The sequence below is a fragment of the Equus quagga genome, chromosome 5 (genome assembly GCF_021613505.1).
Source record: "Equus quagga isolate Etosha38 chromosome 5, UCLA_HA_Equagga_1.0, whole genome shotgun sequence".
NCBI lineage: Eukaryota > Metazoa > Chordata > Mammalia > Perissodactyla > Equidae > Equus > Equus quagga.
In genome coordinates this window covers 13,544,183-13,564,732 of record NC_060271.1, presented here as the reverse complement: position 1 = coordinate 13,564,732, position 20,550 = coordinate 13,544,183, and the positions used below count along the sequence as shown (strand labels likewise).

The window sequence follows — 20,550 nt, the reverse complement described above, 5'->3', positions numbered from 1 at the left end:
ATTCAGCTTCCCATTTTCCTTTCCATATCTGATCCAAATCCATCCTTCAAGGCCAAATTATGCTATTATATTTTTCTGACCACCTCAGTCCCTAGGTATTGAAACCGCCTCTGAATTCTAAGAACACTGTTGGCCATAGCTGTTCAGTATCTGGTACTGTTTGATATTGTTTGTCAACATTTTATATGCATGATCTTATCTTCCACTGAGGCTAATGAACTCTTTGAGATAGTCTCTTGCCTCAAGGATCCCCTTAAATACCAAAACAGTGGTGTGATGAGAGGAGGAAACTTGATAAACATTTGCCAATTGAACAGTGTTCCTGAAAAGTAGAAAGCATAAACTAATGGAAAAGGCCCAGCTCTGTCCCTAATTAGATGAATGATATGGAACAAACCCTTCTTCCTCTGGCTTTCAGCATCGTTATCTGAAATATAGGGGACTAGACTAAATGCCCTTCTTGGCAGTCTATGATTCTAAAATATCTACTACAAATTAGATATTTTCAACACATTAAGAAAGATTATTTAATTGCATCTTATGGTAATCTCTTCTAAAATATAAAGAAACTCCCTCTGAATTTCCTAAAATTTGATTTTGACAAATGGATTTAGAAAAAAAAACCTGTAACAAACCTTTCACTTCTTTCTTCATAGAAAGAATTCCAGATCTAGTCAGCTATATCCTGACTGCTGTAAGAAACAAACTGTGTTAACAAGGTCCCATATAGATACTCTTTATGGAGGGAAAAAAAAGAACTCCAGTGGGGATGGTAAACTACAGCCTGCCAGCTGGATGGCCCTGCTGCCTGTTTTTGTAGATAAAGATTGTGTTTTATTGGAACACAGTCATGTTCATTTGTTACATATCTATGGAAGCTTCTGTGCTGTAACAGCAGAGTTAAATAAATGCAACAAAGATCATACGGTCTACAAAGTCTAAAATATTTACTATTGGCCTTTTATAGAAAAAGTCTGCCCATCTTTGTTCTATACCCCAACATTCATCACAAAGTGCCAAAGCCCTAGATTATAGACCCTTTATCACAACTGGTCAGTAGGTGATTTCCCACTCATTCATTCAACAAATATTTACTGAGATTTCTTATTTCTAACTAAATCTGCATTCAATTTCCTCATCTGTAAAATGGCACATAATAGTATCTACTTTGTAGGGTTATTGTAAAAAGCCTTTCACACAATTCTTGGCATAAAATTCAAAAAATGATAGCTGCTATCACCATCCTCCTCCTCGTCTCCTCCTCCTCCTCCTCATCACCCTTTCCTGATGTCCTGGGAGAAGCAGGCTCTCTCTGATGGCCATGATCACGTTAAGTGAAAGGAGAGAACCCTAGCAACCATGAGGCTTGACTTCATACTTGGGAAAGAGCTTTATTTTGACAGCACTCAGGTTGCAACCACAAGAATATAGGGAATGTTGTTCTGATATGAAATGGCAGTTGATCCTACAGCCCTCTGACATCAGAGATATCAAGAACTCACTATCTTTTCCAGAGTTTATGAGGATAACAAATATGATTTGAATTTATGAACACCTCTCTTGAGAACTTCAGAGTTTGCTTGCAGCCCCAAACTCAAGCAACAACATTAAAAGATAATGTGAAATTAAATGATTCCACTGACTTATCACTACCTCCCAAATCAACCATCTACTCAAATTTGGTAACAAACAAATTTTCCCACTTATTGTAAGAACTATAATTTTTAAAAAGCCTAAAAGCCTGAAATATTTATGTAGTTTTTTTCTAACTCAATCCAACAAGTGCATGGTGTGTATCTACTTTTCTCTTTTATAGTGTTGGTCATGTCTCTCTAATATGCATAGAATCGTCTGAGGAAATAAGTGTGCTTTATGCTCTTTTAGAGATCCTTCAAAATTCTAGATAATGAAACCCTAAATGATTCATTGGTAGAAAAAAGATCTAAAATCAAGTGCCAACATCAACCGATAAATAATGGATAACCCAAATGTGATATATCCATATCACGAAATATTATTCAACAATAAAAAGGAATGAAATACTGACATAAGCTACAACATAGATAACCTTCAAAACATTATGCTAAATGAGGGGGCCAACCTGGGGGCGCAGCGGTTAAGTTCAAGCGCTCTGCTTTGGTGCCCAGGGTTCGCAGGTTTGGATCCTGGGCGCAGACCTAGCACCACTGGTCAAGCCACATTGTAGCGGCATCCCACACAAAATAGAGGAAGACTGGCACAGATGTTAGCTCAGTGGCAATCTTCCTCAAGCAAAAACAGGAAGATTGCCAACAGATGTTAGCCCAGAGCCAATCTTCCTCATAAAATAAGTAAAAATTTTAAAAAACAGGCTAAATGAAAGAAGCGAGTCACAAAGGGCCACATATTGTATGATTACATTTATACGAAATGTCCAGAATAGGCAAATATATACAGACAGTAGATTAGTGGTTGCTTAGGGTGGGAGGGGAGGATTGGGGAGAAATAGGGAGTGACTTAATGGGTGCTAGGTTTCTTTTAGGGGTAGTAAAAAATGCTCTAAAAATTGATTGTAGCAATGGTCGCCTATTTCTGTGACTATATTAAAAACCACTGAATTGCATACTTTAAATGGGTGAATTGCATGTTGTGTGGATTATATGTCAATAAAGCTGTTCTATAAAAAAAGGAAAATCAAAAGCTAGGAATTCCATCTTACATCTAGGACTTTATAAAGCTGGAAAGAGAGTTGCTCTCATGCTAACAACAAGAAAAAACTGAGTAATCTACAAAATCATAACTTTTCATTAACTCATCACAGAGCAACCAAGTAGCCAGAAATCCAAGAAAAGACAAGAGCCTCCAAGGACAGATAAGACATCAACACTGGCTCACCTATGGTACTGTATGGAAGAAAGACAAGTAGGTAAGAAGAATTCAGCTAAATTTCTAAAGGTTAAGTGTGAGCTAGCATGACAGGATACCATCCTAGGAACCACAGACACATGAGGTATTTGCACCTATTTTTCCCAAATACACAGAACTGTATACAGTTGGTCCTCCATATCCGCAGGTTCTGTACTCATGAATTCAACCAACCTCGGACAGAAAGGCCTATGATAGTTGTGTCTATACTGAACATGTACAGACTTTTTTCCCTTGTCATTATTCCCTAAACAATACAGTATAACAATTATTTACATAGCATTTCCATTGTATTAGGTATTATAAGAAATCTACAGATGATTTAAAGTATATGGGGGTGTGCCTAGGCTACATGCAAACACTATGCCACTTTATATAAGGGACCTGAGCACCCACAGTACGTAATTTGGTATCTGCAGGGGTCCTGGAACCAATCCCCTGAGGATACTGAGGGACAACTGTACTACAAAGAGTAAATTTTACTGTATATAAATGATGCCTTAATAAACCCAACTTAAAAAAAATCGAGTGCCAGATAATTAGAAACAATCTAACTGCCCAACAATACTGGATGTGGTTAAATAAATGATGGTATATATTCATATGACAGATGATTATATAGCTATTGAAAACCATGTTAAAAAAGTAAGAGGCGGGGCTGGCCCCGTGGCTGAGTGGTTACGTTCGCGCGCTCCGCTGCAGGCGGCCCAGTGTTTCGTTAGTTCGAATCCTGGGCGCGGACATGGCACTGCTCATCAGACCACGCTGAGGCAGCGTCCCACATGCCACAACTAGAAGAACCCACAACGAAGAATACACAACTATGTACCGGGGGGCTTTGGGGAGAAAAAGGAAAAAATAAAATCTTTAAATTAAAAAAAAAAAAAAAAAAAAGTAAGAGGACTATGGGAGTCAGAATAACGGCCCCTCAAAGATGTCCACAGCCTAACCCCTGGGCCTGTGAATATGTTACCTTATATGGCAAAAAGGACTTTGCAGATGTGATGAAGAATCTTGGGATGGGTAGCTTATCCTAGATTATCCTGGTGGACCCAGTGTAATTACAAGGGTCCTTATAAGAGGGAGACAAATAGTTAGCTAAGTACTTTTTAACTGATATGTCATTTAATTCTCCAGAATTACTTAGCCCTGAGTGTTCAACTGTCAACCATATAATTAGGCCTGACTGTGACACCACAAATCTAGTGCGCTGCCATTTGAGTACTCCAGGGTTTATTTGGTACTACAGACATGTCTATGGTGTTGGCTAGATGTTGCCTACACTAGCTGGAGTTCTCTCCTTCCCCTGTGTACCCAGCTACATCCCAGGAGAATGAGAATCAGAGTGCCAAGCAGCAGTTTCAGGTGCCAGATCCACTTTCATTACTGCTTCCATTTACTCCCAGGGAGCTGGAAAATTTCTTTAGATTCTGATAGACCAAATGATTGTCCCTTTATCAAATATTTATAGAGCAGCACTACTGGTCCACAACCTCTGGTAAGTTGAACAGGAGTGTCTAGCACAGTGGTTTTCAACCTAGGTAATTAGAATCACTCAAGGAGATGTTTAAAAATGCCCGTCCTGGGGGCCGGCCCTGTGGCTGAGTGGTTAAGTTTGCGCGCTCCACTTTGGCAGCCCAGGGTTTCGCTGGGTGGGATCCTGGGTGCAGACCTAGCATTGCTCATTAAGCCATGCTGAGGTGGCGTCCCACATGCCACAACCAGAAGGACTTACAACTAGAATATGCAATTATGTACTGGTGGGCTTTGGGGAGAAGAAGAAGAAAGAAAAGATTGCAACAGATGTTAGCTCAGGTGCCAATCTTTAAAAAAAAAGTAAGCATGTGAAAGATTTGCAATGAGCATTAAAACCAAATAAACCAAAATAATAAAAAAAAAACACCCATCCTGTGCCAGACCAATTAAATAGGAATCTCTAGCGGTGGGCCTCAGGCATCAGCATTTTTTAAAACGCTCCCCAGGGCTGAGAACTATTTCTTGTGAGAAGGACAGACAAGAAATCGATGCTTACAGTAGTGTGAGGCTGGCAAGACTCTGATTGAACCAATATACATTTTTTGGTACATGTTTAGTCAGGAGTTTTAAGAGGCACAAACATTATTTGATAACATTCATCATAGTTTTATACATGCAGAGGCCAATGTAACAGATGTGCTTTCAGAGGAAGAAAACAACTTAATCGTCCAGACAGTTTAATTCTACAATCACTCGAAGGATGAGAAAACTTTCTTTCCCAAGGCAATGGCAAGTCACAAGGAAAACCGTGTTACCATGGGTTGAAGGTTGGATTCTCCAGAAGTGATGCTGAGACAGAATTTGGGGTGCAAGATGTTTATTAGAGATCAACACCTGTGAAAGGAAGGGGAGGAAGCAAGATTGGGCAGAGGAAAAACTGAACTGAGATGCAGGTTCTATAAAGCCCCAGCCAACCCAGTAGGGAGTTCCGGAGCAAGTATTTCCGGTCAGAGTGGCCAGGCCTTTACACCCTCCCTCAATCAGTCATGGGATGCAGGCAGCTCCCAGCAAGGGCATGACCTCAGGGGATGTGGCTCTTTATAGATGAGGTAGATTCTGAAGTTGGTGGCAGCCAGAGGCTGTCTGCTGACTACACTCCCTGGAGCTAAGTAGCGAGTCTTTCCTTGAAGGGGGACCCAGACAGTGTATCTCTGTGTCTATCCTATAGCACCGTAGCAGTGGACACCGTGGATCAAGAGGTAGCTCCTTTTCTCAGAAATTTATTCTAATCCAGGCCTCCCTCTCTCTAGGAACACGAGAAAGAAAAACTATGGGACTATTTATTGCCAATATTTAAACAAGAAAAGCCCTTGAAGTTTATCAGACCACAGGATGAGTGTTCATTGTCTTAATGTTTTGGATTGAGCTGTTTGTCTAAGATCCCAGCAAATGCATCCAGCTGAGGCAGGATGCATCCCACATATAGCCACATGACTTTCCCTACTTGAAGGAAATGTGGGGAGCAAATTGAGGCTGAAAGGAAAGGAAATGTGGTATATGAACACATTTTTTTTCCCCTAAGATGTCTTTCAACTTCATTGTTTCTAAGAAACGATGGATTCAAAGCCTAGAGATTTAGAATTTTATGGGTCATCTATAGTAGTATAACAAATTACCTCAAACTCAGAGGCTTAAAATAACAAACATTTATTATCTCACAGCCTCTGGAATTGAGGAGTGGTTTGGCTTGGTGGTTCTGACTCAGGTTCTCTCATGAGGCTGCAGTCAAGCTATTGGCTGGAGCTACAGTCATCTCAAGGCTCAAGTTGACAAGGATGTGTTTTCAACACGGCTGTTGACAGGTCTCAGAAAATCTGCTTCCAAGCTCACTCATATGGTTGCTGGCAGGCCTCAGTTCCTCACCACGTGGGCTTCTCTATAACCTGCCTGAATGTCCTCATGGCAGCTAGCTTCCCTTTTCCTAGAGCTGTGTCATGACATAGCAGCTGACTTCCCTAGAGTAAGTGATTCAAGACAGAGCAAGAGAGCATGAGTGGGTACCAAAGACAAAAGCTGCAGTCTTTTTATAACCTAATTTTGGAAGTGATAGCCCATAACTTCCGCTATATTCTATTCACTAGAAGCAAGTCAGTAAATCCAGTTCACACTTAAGGAGAGGGGAATTAAGCTCCACCTCTTCAGGAGAGATGTATCAGAATCTGTAAACATATCTTTAAAACTATCAGAAAAATTAAACAGAATAGAAATGTTTAGAGTTCAGTTAGGTCTGCTTTTGCAATTGGGTAAGAAATGAATAATCCAACAAAAGCCATTAGCTATGTCCACTGCAGAAAGTGTTCTGAGTAACCCGGCTTCATTCAGCAAGCGCAAAGACTCTCCCCAGCTGGAATACTCCCCAGCAGAAATCTATGCCATGGCTACCAAACCAGGGAAGGCCATTTCTCAAATGCAAGAGCAAAGTCAAATACAGAAATGTCTTCAACGGGGCTGGCCCGGTGGCGCATCGGTCAAGTTCACATGTTCCGCTTCAGCGGCTCAGGGTTTGCCGGCCCGGATCCCGGGTGCGGACATGGTGCCGCGTGTCAAGCCATGTTGTGGCAGGCATCCCATATATAAAGTAGAGGAAGATGGGCACAGATGTTAGCTCAAGGCCAGGCTTCCTCAGCAAAAGAGAGAAGGATTGGCAGCAGTTAGCTCAGGGCTAATCTTCCTCAAAAAAAAAAAAAAAAAAGAAATGTCTTCACCCACTGCACTGTATCCTTAGAAATAACACCACCCTGAATCCTGCTCTCTTTTGGTCCTTAGGCTTCTTAATCTCCATGATAGTATATGTGGGGTTTTGCTTGTTTTTAACACTTTTTAAATTGGGGAAATTTTAAATACAGAAAAGTACAACTAAAAAAATAATCATCCATACTTCCACTTTCCAGAATTAATTTACTGTTACTATCTCAGCATAAATGTTTTAGTTTTCTGCTTTTTAAAGAAATATCCCATTTATTTATGACTATCATGGCTTCTCTATTACTTACTTACTTACTTATTTATTTACATTTACTTTGTGAGGAAGATTGGCCCTGAGCTAACATCTGTTGCCAATTTTTCTCTATTTTACATGGGATGCCACCACAGTGTGGCTTGAGGAGCAGTGCTAGGTCCATGCCCGGGATCCGAACCTGCCAAAGCGGAGTAAGCAAACTTAACCACTACATTATTGGGCCAGCCCTTAAATTCTTTATTTTTATACAATTCTTGACTGCCTTCACTATTGAGAATTTTTTTTCCAAGAACACACTATACTTTCAAAACTTGCAGATTTTTACTTGATTCATGAAATTTTATTGTATTCTATCGTTTTTAATTTAAAAAATTAAAATTGAAGTTATATATGCATGTAAAGAGGTATGTAGTTTCTCAAGGCTTACAATGAAAACTTTCAGTCCTCTGGTCCCTATCCTCTCTATTTTCTGTTCCCCAGGAGCACCTGCTTCCAATTTTTTTAGCAGATCCATTTAGTATTTATATCTATATTTCTAATAATATTCTTATATTGATATTTCTTGGGTTTTCCACTTCAGACATTACCTGTTGATTTCCCACAATGGAAGATGAGGATTTAGCTTTCTTCCATCACTAGCCCTGCCCCCAGTACATACACCTGAACTTCCTGTACCTTCTACTTTCCCAATATAATTGTTTCTTTATTTGGGTTAGCTCAATAATCAATGTTTAAGTTACTATGACTTCAGCTTTCGGTACTATTTACTATGAAAGAGGAAGTTTATCTCACTTTACTTTCCTCATGCCTCCAACACAGTAACCCTCCTTCCCATCATTTTAAAGTAATTACAGGGCCAGCCCCGTGGCCGAGTGGTTAAGTTCACGCACTCCGCTTCGGCGGCTCAGGGTTTCACCAGTTCGGATCCTGGGCGCCGACACAGCACTGCTCATTGACCATGCTGAGGCAGCATCCCACATGCCACAACTAGAAGGACCCACAACTAAAAATACACAACTATGTACCTTGGGGCTTTGGGAGAAAAAGGAAAAATAAAATCTTTAAAGTAATTATATCATGATTTTGGCTAGATTGAGTCAATGATTACATATGATTATTATGCGTATATAAACATTAGTTACAGCTGAGCCATTCAGTAATTGATAATTAATGTTTCTCCTGCACATTTTTGTTGTCTGCCTTGGTATTACTGTATTCTCATTTCTTAGTTTTCTAGATACTCAACAATAATTCAACCCCAAACTAACCACCAAGTGCTCAAAACTCCTCTCAAAATGTTCAGACACATCAAGTATTCTGTCATTTTCATCAGAAGAAACAGGATTATCTTTAAAAAATTGTGCCCAAAACTTTTTGATTTACTCCTGTCTGGTCTGGTTGCCTTCTATATTGGGTACACAGGTGTTATCCTGGAATCTCTATTCATCATCATCCTAGGGATTCTTTTTCCTAAATCCTTTGTCTTTCTTTTTCTTAGTTTATACCAGGGTTTTGGTGTTATCTATCCTCTAGCAGCTTTCTGAAACAGATGCCTTGAATGCAAATGTCTGAAAACTTCTTATTCTACTCTCACACTTGAATGATAGTTTGACTAGATACAGATTTAAGAATTTTGAAAGCATTCTTCCATTGTTTTATAGTTTCTAGTGTTGCTGTTAAGATGTTCAAAGCTATTTTAATTCCTTTATATATGATATCCCCCCTTCTCTCTGGAAGCTTGTAGGACGTTCTCTTTGTCATCAGAGTTATAACACTTCACAATGACAACCTTGGTCTATTTCTTTTCATGCATTTTGCTGGGCACTGTTTCCTTTCAGTATAGAAACTCAGCTCCTTTCATTCTGAAAAATGTTTTTGTATCATTTCACTGATGATTTCTTCCCCCTTCATTTTCTCTGTTTTCTCTTTCCGGAATTCTTAATATTCAAATATTGGATCTCGTTGGATGCTCCTTTAATTTTCTTATCATTTCTCTATTTTCCATCAATTTGTGAGGTTTTTGTTGTTGTTGTTTTGCTGAGGAAGATTCACCTTGAGCTAACACCTGTGCCAGTCTTCCTCTGTGTTGTATGTGAGTTGCTGCCACAACATGGCCACCAACAAGTGGTATAGGTCCATGCCCTGGAACCAAACACAGGTCGCTGTAGGGGATCAGAATTGGCCACCCCAAAATGTGTCTCTTTGGCATAAGGATTATTTTGGGCTGGTTTCTTTTAAAAACTGCAGACGTGGGAAAAGCTCTGAAAACCAAGTAGAAGTTACCCTTTGTAAAAGACATTTACATTTGTAATGGAAATCTCCATTTGTAAAGATGTTTCCCTCTCTGTACCAGGAAGAAGGCGGGATGACCTTATTTCCAGAAACTCTTATCAATGTGGAAGACAAGAATTTAATCTGCATAATAACCTTACTCTTGTTTACTGTGCTTTTCTGGTAATCTCCCATAACTGACTCCCCACACCCCTAATATCCTCCTTTGTCTTTAGCTGAAGATAGTATCTAAGGTAACAGCCTCCGGCATTTTGAAGAGTTGCTCAGTTTTCCTGGGTTATTTCCTGTTATTATTCTGTCTCATGTGAATTTAATTCATAGCCCAGCCAGAGGACCCAGGGGACAGAGGATATGTCTTCCTCCCCTACACCACCAAGGCAGAGTGCACCAAACTTAACCACTAGGCCATGGGGCCAGTCCCATCAATTTGTTGTTTTATTGTGCTTTCTGAAAAATTTTTCAAAAAATTCTTTCCAACCTTTCTATTGAATTTGTCATCTTAGTATCAGTACTTTCTTGTTTTCTAAATACTCCTTTTTAAAATACAGCATTGGGGCTGGCCTTGTGGCTGAGTGGTTAAGTTCCTGTGCTCCGCTGCAGGCGGCCCAGTGTTTCGTTGGTTCTAATCCTGGGCACGGACATGGCACTGCTCATCAAACCACACTGAGGCAGCATCCCACCTGCCACAACTAGAACAACCCACAATGAAGAACATACAACTATGTACTGGGGGGCTTTGGGGAGAAAAAGGAAAAAATAAAATCTTTAAAATATAGCATTATGAGGGCAAGCCCTGTGGCTGAGTGGTTGGGTTTGCATGCTCCGCTTTGGCGGCCTGGGGTTTTGCCGGTTCAGATCCTGGGCACGGACATGGCACCGCTTGTCAGGCCATGCTGAGGTGGTGTCCCACGTAGCACAACCAGAGGCACTCACAACTAGAATATACCACTACGTACTGGGGGGCTTTCGGGAGAAGAAGAAAAAAAAATAGCATTATGCTTTTGGATTCATGAATGCAATATTCTCTCATCTCTCAACGAAGGCAAGGATTTTGGTGTGTTTTGTTCACTGCTGTATCTCTAGCTCCTAGAATGGTGGCACTCAGATACTCAAATATTAATAATAAGTCTGAGTAATGTAACCTTTTTTGAAGTTTTCTTCTGTCTGCATAATCTGTTTCTTTCAAGCTGATTTTTTTTTGTTAATTTGCTGTTGTTTTTCTGTTTATTTGTTCTGGCCTCTGATGAGGATTTTTAGGCTGCTTAATTTTAAAACGGTTTATGATGAGGACTTTTAGGCTGGTTACTTTTAAAACTGCAGATGAGAAGCAGGCTCCAAGGACTGGAATTTTGCTTGCCCTTTTGAGACATTTGCGTTTGTGAAGGAAGGGGGGATGACCTTGTAGGGACCTGAAATTGGCCACCCCAGGATATGTCTCTTTGGTATCGGGATTGTTTGGCACTGATTGCTTTTGATGGGCTGGGACAGGGAAGGAGGCTCTGGGGAATGGAACTTGCCCTTGTTGGGACACATTTACACTTGTAAGGTAAATCTCTACCTGTAAAACGTGCCTCCCTCTCTGTACCAGGAAGAAGAGGAGAGATGACCTTATCCCTAGAAACTCTTAATGGGTAAGGCAAGAACTTAAGTTGGTTGCTTTCTGGCAATCTCATGTAACTGGTTTAGGGTGGTGGCGTCTAACCTTTCTAACCTTTACTTAATCCGATTTGATTCTTGTCTAAAAGTCATGGGATCACCCAATGACCAGACCCCACCTGCACTGATACCATTTTAACTTTTTTTCATGTTCTTTCCTTTGTCTTCGTAAAGAGATGACTCACATACCTATGCCTTAAATTTAGCCCTAACCCTCAACTCGGGGCAGCAGCAGGAGCTCTGACTGCCCGTGGGTCTTGTCCCCACGCACCAGCTCTGCCTGCCCATGGGTCCTGTCCCCATGCTATTCCACAGTATTCTCTAAATAAAAGAGTGCTCCTGCCAGATCTTGAGAGTCTAAGAAATCTTTCTTTCGACTCCTCGGCTCACCGACCCCGCATCAGCCTCTAGATCTGGTAATCCTTGTTTTTTTTCCAACTTTAAGAGTGGTACAATAAATATGTGACTGGGAGCACTGAACATGTGGTGTGCTTTGTCAACTTTGAAATTCAATATAGGATGGCCAAAGGGGTGGGTTATCTGTTAGGAACTCCCTGATGACTGTATCATTAGGTCTTTCCTCTTGGACTGTCTCTAATGTCCTTGCTACACAGGTGCAAGCCTGGCTGCTACTATTTTAGGAACTTAGTGGGAGAGGAAGCTGAGGACCTTAGAACATGGATTCGCTTAATCCCCATTTTCTGTATGGTACCTCCAACCTCATCTATGCCTGGTGCGCCAATCCAGAAATCTTCTATTTTACCCTCTTCTGAGAATAAATCTCCAGTCTCTTGTTACAGTGGTTAGGTTTAAGGGAGAGATTCTGAGGATCTAACTACGTTTTGGACAAACTTTCAAGTAATCTTATTTTTATCCTCACTTCTAGATGTACCTGGTGCTGCAGAATCTTGACTCTTTGAAGAGTTTTGTAGTGCAAATGAGTTTGCATCTCAGCTTTCTTCACTTCTGGCTTAGCATTCAGCTTTCTCAGGTATGCTAAATTGTCCTGCTTCCAAACTTTTGTTGTTGCTGTTTCCTTTTTCATTTTCTTTAGCCTTCTAGATTTACACTTTTCTAAAATCCCTTTACTGTAGTTTTAGTGGGTTTCAGAAATAATCATATTTACCCAGTCCTTATATCTTTATATTAAAATCCTTAAAGGAATTACCTTACCAAGAAGTCCTGATATCTTTGAATACGTCTCTTGGTTACAGGTTCAGTTTTCTATTTCAGAGACATTAAGTATACTGAATCATCTCTGTCTTTTATTTTTATTAAATTCTAATTTTTAATTATTTTCTTTTTCATCTAAATCACTGAATATCACAAACCTTTCCTCTATGTCAATAATTTGATTTTCAGTGGTGTCTACTCTGTTCTTCGTTCTTTTAAAATTTATTAATTAATTCTGTAATTAAGTAATTTGGTCTTCAATCTATTTCCTTAGTTCTATAATGTCATCTTTTATCTCATTTTGTTGTTCTTTCATCCCATCACTGAACTCTTATTCATTAAATTCACATTATAATGAGTTGTTTTATAGTTGTAGAGTTGTTGTATAGTTGTAAGGGACTTACAACTTACTATTCATTGAGTTACATTTTTTTGGGGACGGGGTTTTTGTCTTTTGCAGGGCATTTTCTTGCTTTCATTTTGTGTGCTGTATGTTTGCACAGTTGACATGGGGATTCTTTTAATCTTCTTCATGCTTGTTTTGACTTAGATGAATTCCTGTCTCTCATCCTCCTGTATCTGAGACCAGCTACCATGTGGGTGCTGGTTATTCTGTATTCTATGTACTGTTCTATGGCGTCAGGGAATGATGTGATTGGGAGGGATGGAAGGGGTATAGGAAATACAGCTAAGGTACTGTAGAGTCTTTGATAGACTATTTCTCCTTCCTGAGATTCTGTTAAATATTCTTGTTTCATTCCACATCATGAAGGAGTTGCCTATGTGTGGCCATTAAGAAGGCTACTACCAAAATAGAAAATAACAAGCGTGGGTAAGGATGTGGAAAAACTGGAACCCTTGTGCATTGTTGGTGGGATTGTAAAATGTGCAACCACAAGAGAAAACAGTATGGAGGTTCCTTAAATAATTAAAAATAGAACTATCATGTGATCCAGCAATCCCACTTTTGGGTATATATCCAGAAGAACTCAAAGCAGGATCTCAAAGGAATACTTGTACACTCACGTTCACTGCAGCATTTTCCACAACAGCCAAGAGGTAGAAGCAACCCAAATGTCCATTGACAGATGAACAGACAAAAAAACGTGATATATACACACAATGGAATATTATGCAGCCTCAAAAGGGAAGGAAACTCCGACACATGCTGCAACACGGATGAAACTTGAGGACACTATACTAAGTGAAATAAGCCAGTGACAAAAGATAAATTCTGTATGATTCCACTTAGATGAGATATCTAAAGTAGCCAAATTCAGAGAAACAGAAAGTCAAATGGTGGTTACCAAGGGCTGTGGATAGGGGACAAAGGAGAGGTGCTGTTTAATGGATATAGAGCTTCAGATTTGCAAGATGAAGAAGTTCTGGAGATCTGTTTCACAACAATGTGAATATACCTAACACTACTGACCTGTACACTTAAAAATGGTTAAGATAGTAAATTTTATGTTGTATGTTTACCACAATTTAAAAAAAAGGAAGTTCTATAACACTGGCAGAAAGACAATTCTCCCCACAGCTGCTTTGTCTCACTCCTATGCAGAATTTGACTCTACCTTGGCAAGAAAAGACATGGGGAAAAACTAAGCTCATGCGGTAAAGAAAAGCCTTCATCCTCTCTCATGGGGAAACAGTCACATATTTTTGTCAGTTTCACACAGTATAATCTAGTTTTCATCTTCTCTTTCCCATCCACTGGGTGGTTTTATTTTGTTTTAAGACAGGAGAATTGCCAAAACCCCCCAAAACCCTAGGGCTTACTTCTGCAGGATGGATCCCTTAATGACCAGCTCTTCATCCAAGTCTGCTTCATTAGCCATGAAGAGCAGCCTCTTTCCCGTGCTGTCCACTCCAATGAAGTCACGCTGCTCCACTGAATCATACAAAAGAAGGAAAATCAAATAGAGCCAGTTGCCTCGCTTGCATGACTAAGTCAGGGGATAGGGCACCTGCTCACATTGCTCTTGGAACCAAATACAGGATTGAGTGTTATGTAGTACGTACTCACCATAATGTTTACAACATGGGCAGTCAAAATGTTTTGTATTGCTTTAAAGGATACCATTAGGTTAACTGGTGAAGTTTGAATAAGGTCTGTAGATTAAAGTATTGTACCAATGTAATTTCCTATTTTGAGACTGCCCTTTTGGGCAAGAGGGTGGCGGGGGGAAGATACACATTGATATATTTAAAGGTAAAGGGAATCACGTCTGCAATTTATTCTCAAACAGCTCAGAAAAATAATAAGTATATATATAATATATTGCATATACATATTATATATTGAACATATATGAGAGAATGAGAGAGAATGACAGAGCAAATGTTAACATATGGGGAATCTGGGTAAAGGATATATAAGTGTTTTGTACTATTTTGGTAACCATTTTGTAAATGTCAAATTATTTTAAAAATAAAAAGTTACAGAGGTGATGAATATGTCAATTAGTTTGGTTGTGGTAATCATTTCACATTGTCTACATATATCAAAACATCACACTGTACACCTTAAATATATATAATTTATTTGTCAAAAATAAATAAACAAAAATTAAAAATAAAAAGTTAAAAACAAAAAGAGGGGCAGTTGAGATACTACTGCTTAGCCAGCTAAGTGGATAAACTACAAGCTACGCATGGCACAGAAATTTCCTAAGGACAAGGAATTCTTTCTCTGCAAATAATAACCTAGGCCTACTCACTGTGAAAATGGGAATAACATAATTTACGGACATTCACATTTAACCAACATTAACTATATGTTTACTGTGCACTAGATTTTATGCTGTGTATGGGAACATTCAAAGAAAATAAGTGGCATTTTTACTAGATATGGAGAGTTCTCTGACAGATAATGGTCTTACAAGCTGCCATATTATTGCTGTTTTCTGTGTTATATTTCTTTCCCCCAACCAGATTATAAACTTTTCAAAGGCAGGCTTATGATCCTTTTGTCTCCCATAACATCTAGTATAGTGTTGCACACAATAAGATTTGCTACTAACATCTGTAATGTATCTATTTAAGCTTTTTCACATGGAGGCAGGATAGCATAGTGATTGAGAGCCTCTGACACTATACCACCTGGGTATGAATTCCACTTACTAACTGTCTGCCTTTGAGCAAAATACTAAACCTCTCTGTTTCTCAGTTTCATCTGTAAAAAATGGAGATAATAACAGTGCCTACCTCACAGGCTTGTTATGAGGACTAAATGAGTTAATATTTGTAAAGCTCTTATAATAGTGCTATTAACTAAAATAGTGCTATTAAATGTTCAAATTTAAAAAAGTAAACAAAATACATGCTCTCATTTGATCCTTACAACAACCAAACAAAGCAACGATTTAATACTTCTTTGACAAGGAGAAACTGCAGGTTGAGCGCTAGGAAAAATGAAATCTCTAAAGATGAATTTCTCTGTCTCCTACTGAGACAACGGCTTCGATGTAACTGAACATGCTTCACTGTTGGCTGCTGCTGCTGCTTGTATACCTACAACCAAACGTTTTACTCAAGTGTATAATGTGTTTAGCTCAGGGGCTTGAAAGCACATCCTTCAGATGGCCTCTGGTCATCTTATCATAAGCAGTGTTTGAATCTGAAGAGGCAGAAGCTATCATAAAAAGTTACATGTTGTTTTTTTCAATAACCAAGACTAGTGAACTCCAAAGAAGGAAGGGTACATAATATCAATTTACCCTTAATAAAACCAAAGTAAGTTTTACAGAGAATTTCAAATGCCACACAGCAGCTTTGACATATATCAACTCATCTATTACATGGAAACTTGAGAACATAACAAAGTCTGCAAAGGCCTGACTATGAGCCAACATTTTAAAAAGAAACACAGAGATGTTATTTTTGGATATAATTTGGAGTGCTTACCCTATCCAAGTCCTTAGGCCCACAAAAACCTTGAATTACAAATGTCCTGGGAGCAATAATTTCCAAAAGGCAATTTTTAAGCTATGTTGCACTTTAGTTACATTCCCCTCACTCTCAGGCCGCCCTCCTTGTATTTGCTTCTTTGTAGCTACCATAGTAACTGGGACCGCAGAATATGATACAAATTATAGAAACTTGGAAAGGTTTCTTTCTGTTCTGCTTTAACAAAGTGAATTCTGCTGTGGGAGCAGAACAGGTAACATTAGAATGTCCATCCTAAAAGAAAGGTTCCACAAATAAGGTTAAGAAAGCAGTTGAAACTATGAACTTTCATTTAAAAAAATTCTGTCATAATCAACTATCTACATTTTTTCCTAGTTATATTCTACTTCTCTGCCTGACCCTTCTGTCTCTTCTACAGCCATTTACTTATCCATTCATTCATTCAACTGATACATATATTTGTGTACCTCCCTGTGACAGGTATTATGTTTGGAGTGTGGAATTCCAACTCATAATTTTATGAGGCCAGCATGATCCTGATGCCAAAACCAGACAAAGATATTATGAGAAAGGAAAATTACAGTCATACCCATTTATTATATTAAATACAAGGATCCTTAATAAAATATCAGCAAATCAAAACTAACAGTACATATAGCAGATTTAAAGGCATTACAAATTTGTTGCAGCTCCTCCTGTCAAGAGGTAAGGTGTAGAATGTAAAATGGTACAGTCATTGTGGAAAACAGTATGGTGGTTTTAATTAAAAAATTAAAAACAATTACCATATGATCCAGCAACCCCACTTCTAGGTATACACTCAAAAGAATTGAAAGCAGGGTCTTGAAGAGATATCTGTATACACATGTTCATAGCAGGATTATTCATAACAGTTAAAATGTGGAAGCAACTCAAGTCCACTGGAAGACTAATGGATAAGCAAAATGTAGTATATACATACACGAGATTATTATTCAGCTTTAAAAAGACAGGATATTCTGTAATATGCCACAACATAGATAAAAGTAAAAAGTCATATGATTACTGGAAGGGATGCAGAAAAAATGTTTGATAAAACTAATATACTTATTATAAAAAAAGTCAACCAATTAGGCCTGGAAGAGACTTCATCAACCTCATAACAAGTATGTACAAAAACCTGTAGTAAACATTATTTTAAATGAGAGATGTTGAAAATATTCCTTTTAAAAACAGGAATGAGAAAAGAGTGCTAATTACTATTACTATACTATGCGCATATATATATATATATATATATACATATACATACATGCATTAGAAGTCCTGGCCAGCACAATGAGGCAAGAAAAAGAAATTAGAAACATAAAGGCTAGAAAGATGGAAACAAAACTGTATTTGCAGAATGTTTGAATGTTTACAGAAAAACTCCCAAAGAATCTACAGATAAGTTGTTAGAAATAATAGGAGAGTTTGGCAAGGTAGCTGAACCTAAGATTTACATACAAAAGTCAACCGTATTTCTATATATCAACAAATAAATTAGAAAACACAATTAAAAAGAAGATACCAATTGCAACAGTATCAGAAAACATCAAGTACCTAGAACTAAATGAAACTAGAGTGTGAGACATCTCTCAGAAAACATCACAAAACTTCATTAAGAGACATTAAAGGCCTAACTAAATGTAAAGATGTACCGTATTAATGGATAGAAAGACTTAACAAGGGGCCGGCCACATGGCCAAGTGGTTAAGTTTGTGCGCTCTGCTTCAGCGGCCCAGGGTTTCACCAGTTTGGATCCTGGGCATAGACATGGCACTGCTAATCTGGCCATGCTGAGGTGGCGTCCCACATAGCACAACCAGAAGGACCTGAAACTGGAATATGCAACTATGTAATGGGGGTCTTTGGGGAGAAGAAGAAGAAAAAAAATCTTGTTTTCTAAAAAAAGAAGACTTAATAATGTAAAAGTTAATTCTTTACAAAATGGTCTATAGATTGAATGCAATTCCAATAAAAATTTTAACACGTATTCATGAAACTTGATAAGTTGATTCTAAGAATGCACATGGAAGAGTACAGGGCCAAAAATAGCCAGGACACTTCTGAAGAAGAAGAGCAAGGAGAAGAGACTTGCCCTATCTGATACTGGGACTTATAATAAATCTATACTAATTATGATTTAATTTTAATACTGTCACAGGAATAGACAAATTGACCAATGGAATAAAACAGAACCCAGAAACAGACCCAAGCATGTATGAAACTTGAGAACATGGTAGAGTTGACATGGCAGATCAGTGAAGACAGGAGGGCCTATTTAATAATTGGAGCTAGGAAAAAGGGTCATCCACAGGAGAAAAAAAGATTAAACTGGATGTCGACCTCACACCATGCACAAAACACAATCCTAACTGCATCAAGGAATTATGTCTCAAGTATACAACTTTAAAATTCTTAATAGAAAAAATATGTTAATATTGTTAAGAATTTGCAGTAGGAAAGGAGTTCTTTAACAAGACACAAAAAGTACTTTTAAATTTTTGGTAAATTCAGAACTTTTGTTCATCAGAAGATGTCTTCAAGAAAGTGAGAAAAGAGATTTGCCTATGGTTGCCATAACATGTATATCTTGAATTACAATTCTTTTGGCTAATCCCAAATAAACTTGTTTTGAGGGTAAAAGAAAAAAAAGAAAGTGAGAAAACAAGTTTTCCGGTTTTACATTGGGAAAATATATTTGGAGCACATCCAACTGACAAAGGATTGGTATACAAATCAGTAAGAAAAACGCAAATAATCTCATTGAAAAACTAGGCAAAATATATAAAAGGGCATTTCACAGAAAAGAAAATAAACATGACCAGTGAACAAACAGCAACACTCGAACTCACTAGAGGAAAGAAATGTAGAGAAAGATCACAATGAGGTAAGATACCATTTTACTCCTGCTCAATTGACACAGAGTCTGGCAATACCGAGTGCTAGAGAGTAAATGGAGCAATGAATTCTTTTAAATTGCTGATAGCTGGGGAAACAGATAGTTACTTTGGAAAAGAGTAAAACAGTTTAACGTTATCCTCAAAATTGAATATTCATATATCCTACAACCCAGCAATTCTACTAAGAAACTCTTGCAGATGCCCATTAAGCAACAAGTACATGAATGTTCATAGCAAAAAACTGGAATCAATCTAAATCCCCATTGCTTGAAAAGAATAAATAAACTGTAGTGTATTTATACAGTGGAATTTTGTATAGCACTCAAAATGAAGAAACTATATCTGCACATAACAATAAAGATGAACCTTGGTAATATAATACTGAATAAAAAGTAAGTCCCAGAAGATTATATACATCATACTATCCTTCTTTTAAATAAAATTAACAGCAATTAAAATCTATACATATGTTTTTAGGGATACACAAAGCTGAGATACAACTATATGAAAAAGAAAGCGAAAAAAAAAGATAAGTACGAGTCAGCAAGGTAGTTACCTTAGCTAAGGACAATAGTGAGTTGGGAGAAGGGAAGAGCACATTGGTAGAAGTTACTTTAAAGTTTGAGTCAGGCAGTGGGTTAGAAAAATGGAATTAATTTGAGAAAATTTTTTCAGAATTAAAGACTTGAATTTTCAGATTGAAAGGCCCATTAGCATGCAACACGGGATGATGCTAGATCATACTGAGGCATATGAACGTGAAATTTTAGAACTTTGGAAACAAAAAGAGCCTATAAGCTTCTGGAAAGAGAAAAAAAAAGGTTTCTTACAAAGAATCAAGAATCAATGGTGTTAGACTTCACGGGAAAGCTAGAAGACAGTGAAATAATACCTTCAAATTTTTGAGGGGACATGATTTCCAAGAGAAGTTTATACCTAGCTAAAATATCAAACAAGTATAAGAGCAGAATAAAGACATGCAAAAGCTCAAAAAACCTATTTTTCACAAACCCCATCTCAGAAGGCTACCACAGGATGTGGACCACACACACAAAAATGTGGATATGGGGCCAGCCCGGTGGTGCAGCGGTTAAGTGCACACTTTCCACTTTGGCGGCCCGGGGTCCACTGGTTTGGATGCTGGGTGCGGACCTATGCATTGCTTGCCAAGCCATGCTGTGGCAGGCGTCCCAC

At 38.4% G+C, this 20,550-nt stretch overlaps 1 protein-coding gene across 1 annotated transcript in view; it reads right to left on the bottom strand.

Moving 5' to 3' along the window:
• Nucleotides 1-20,550, bottom strand: part of EIF2B3 (eukaryotic translation initiation factor 2B subunit gamma) — a 128,876-nt gene that overhangs the window by 59,458 nt on the left and 48,868 nt on the right. The window contains exon 5 of the mRNA XM_046661617.1: nt 14,303-14,414. Coding sequence (XP_046517573.1) covers nt 14,303-14,414 — 112 coding nt within the window. The remainder of the gene's footprint in view (nt 1-14,302; nt 14,415-20,550) is intronic.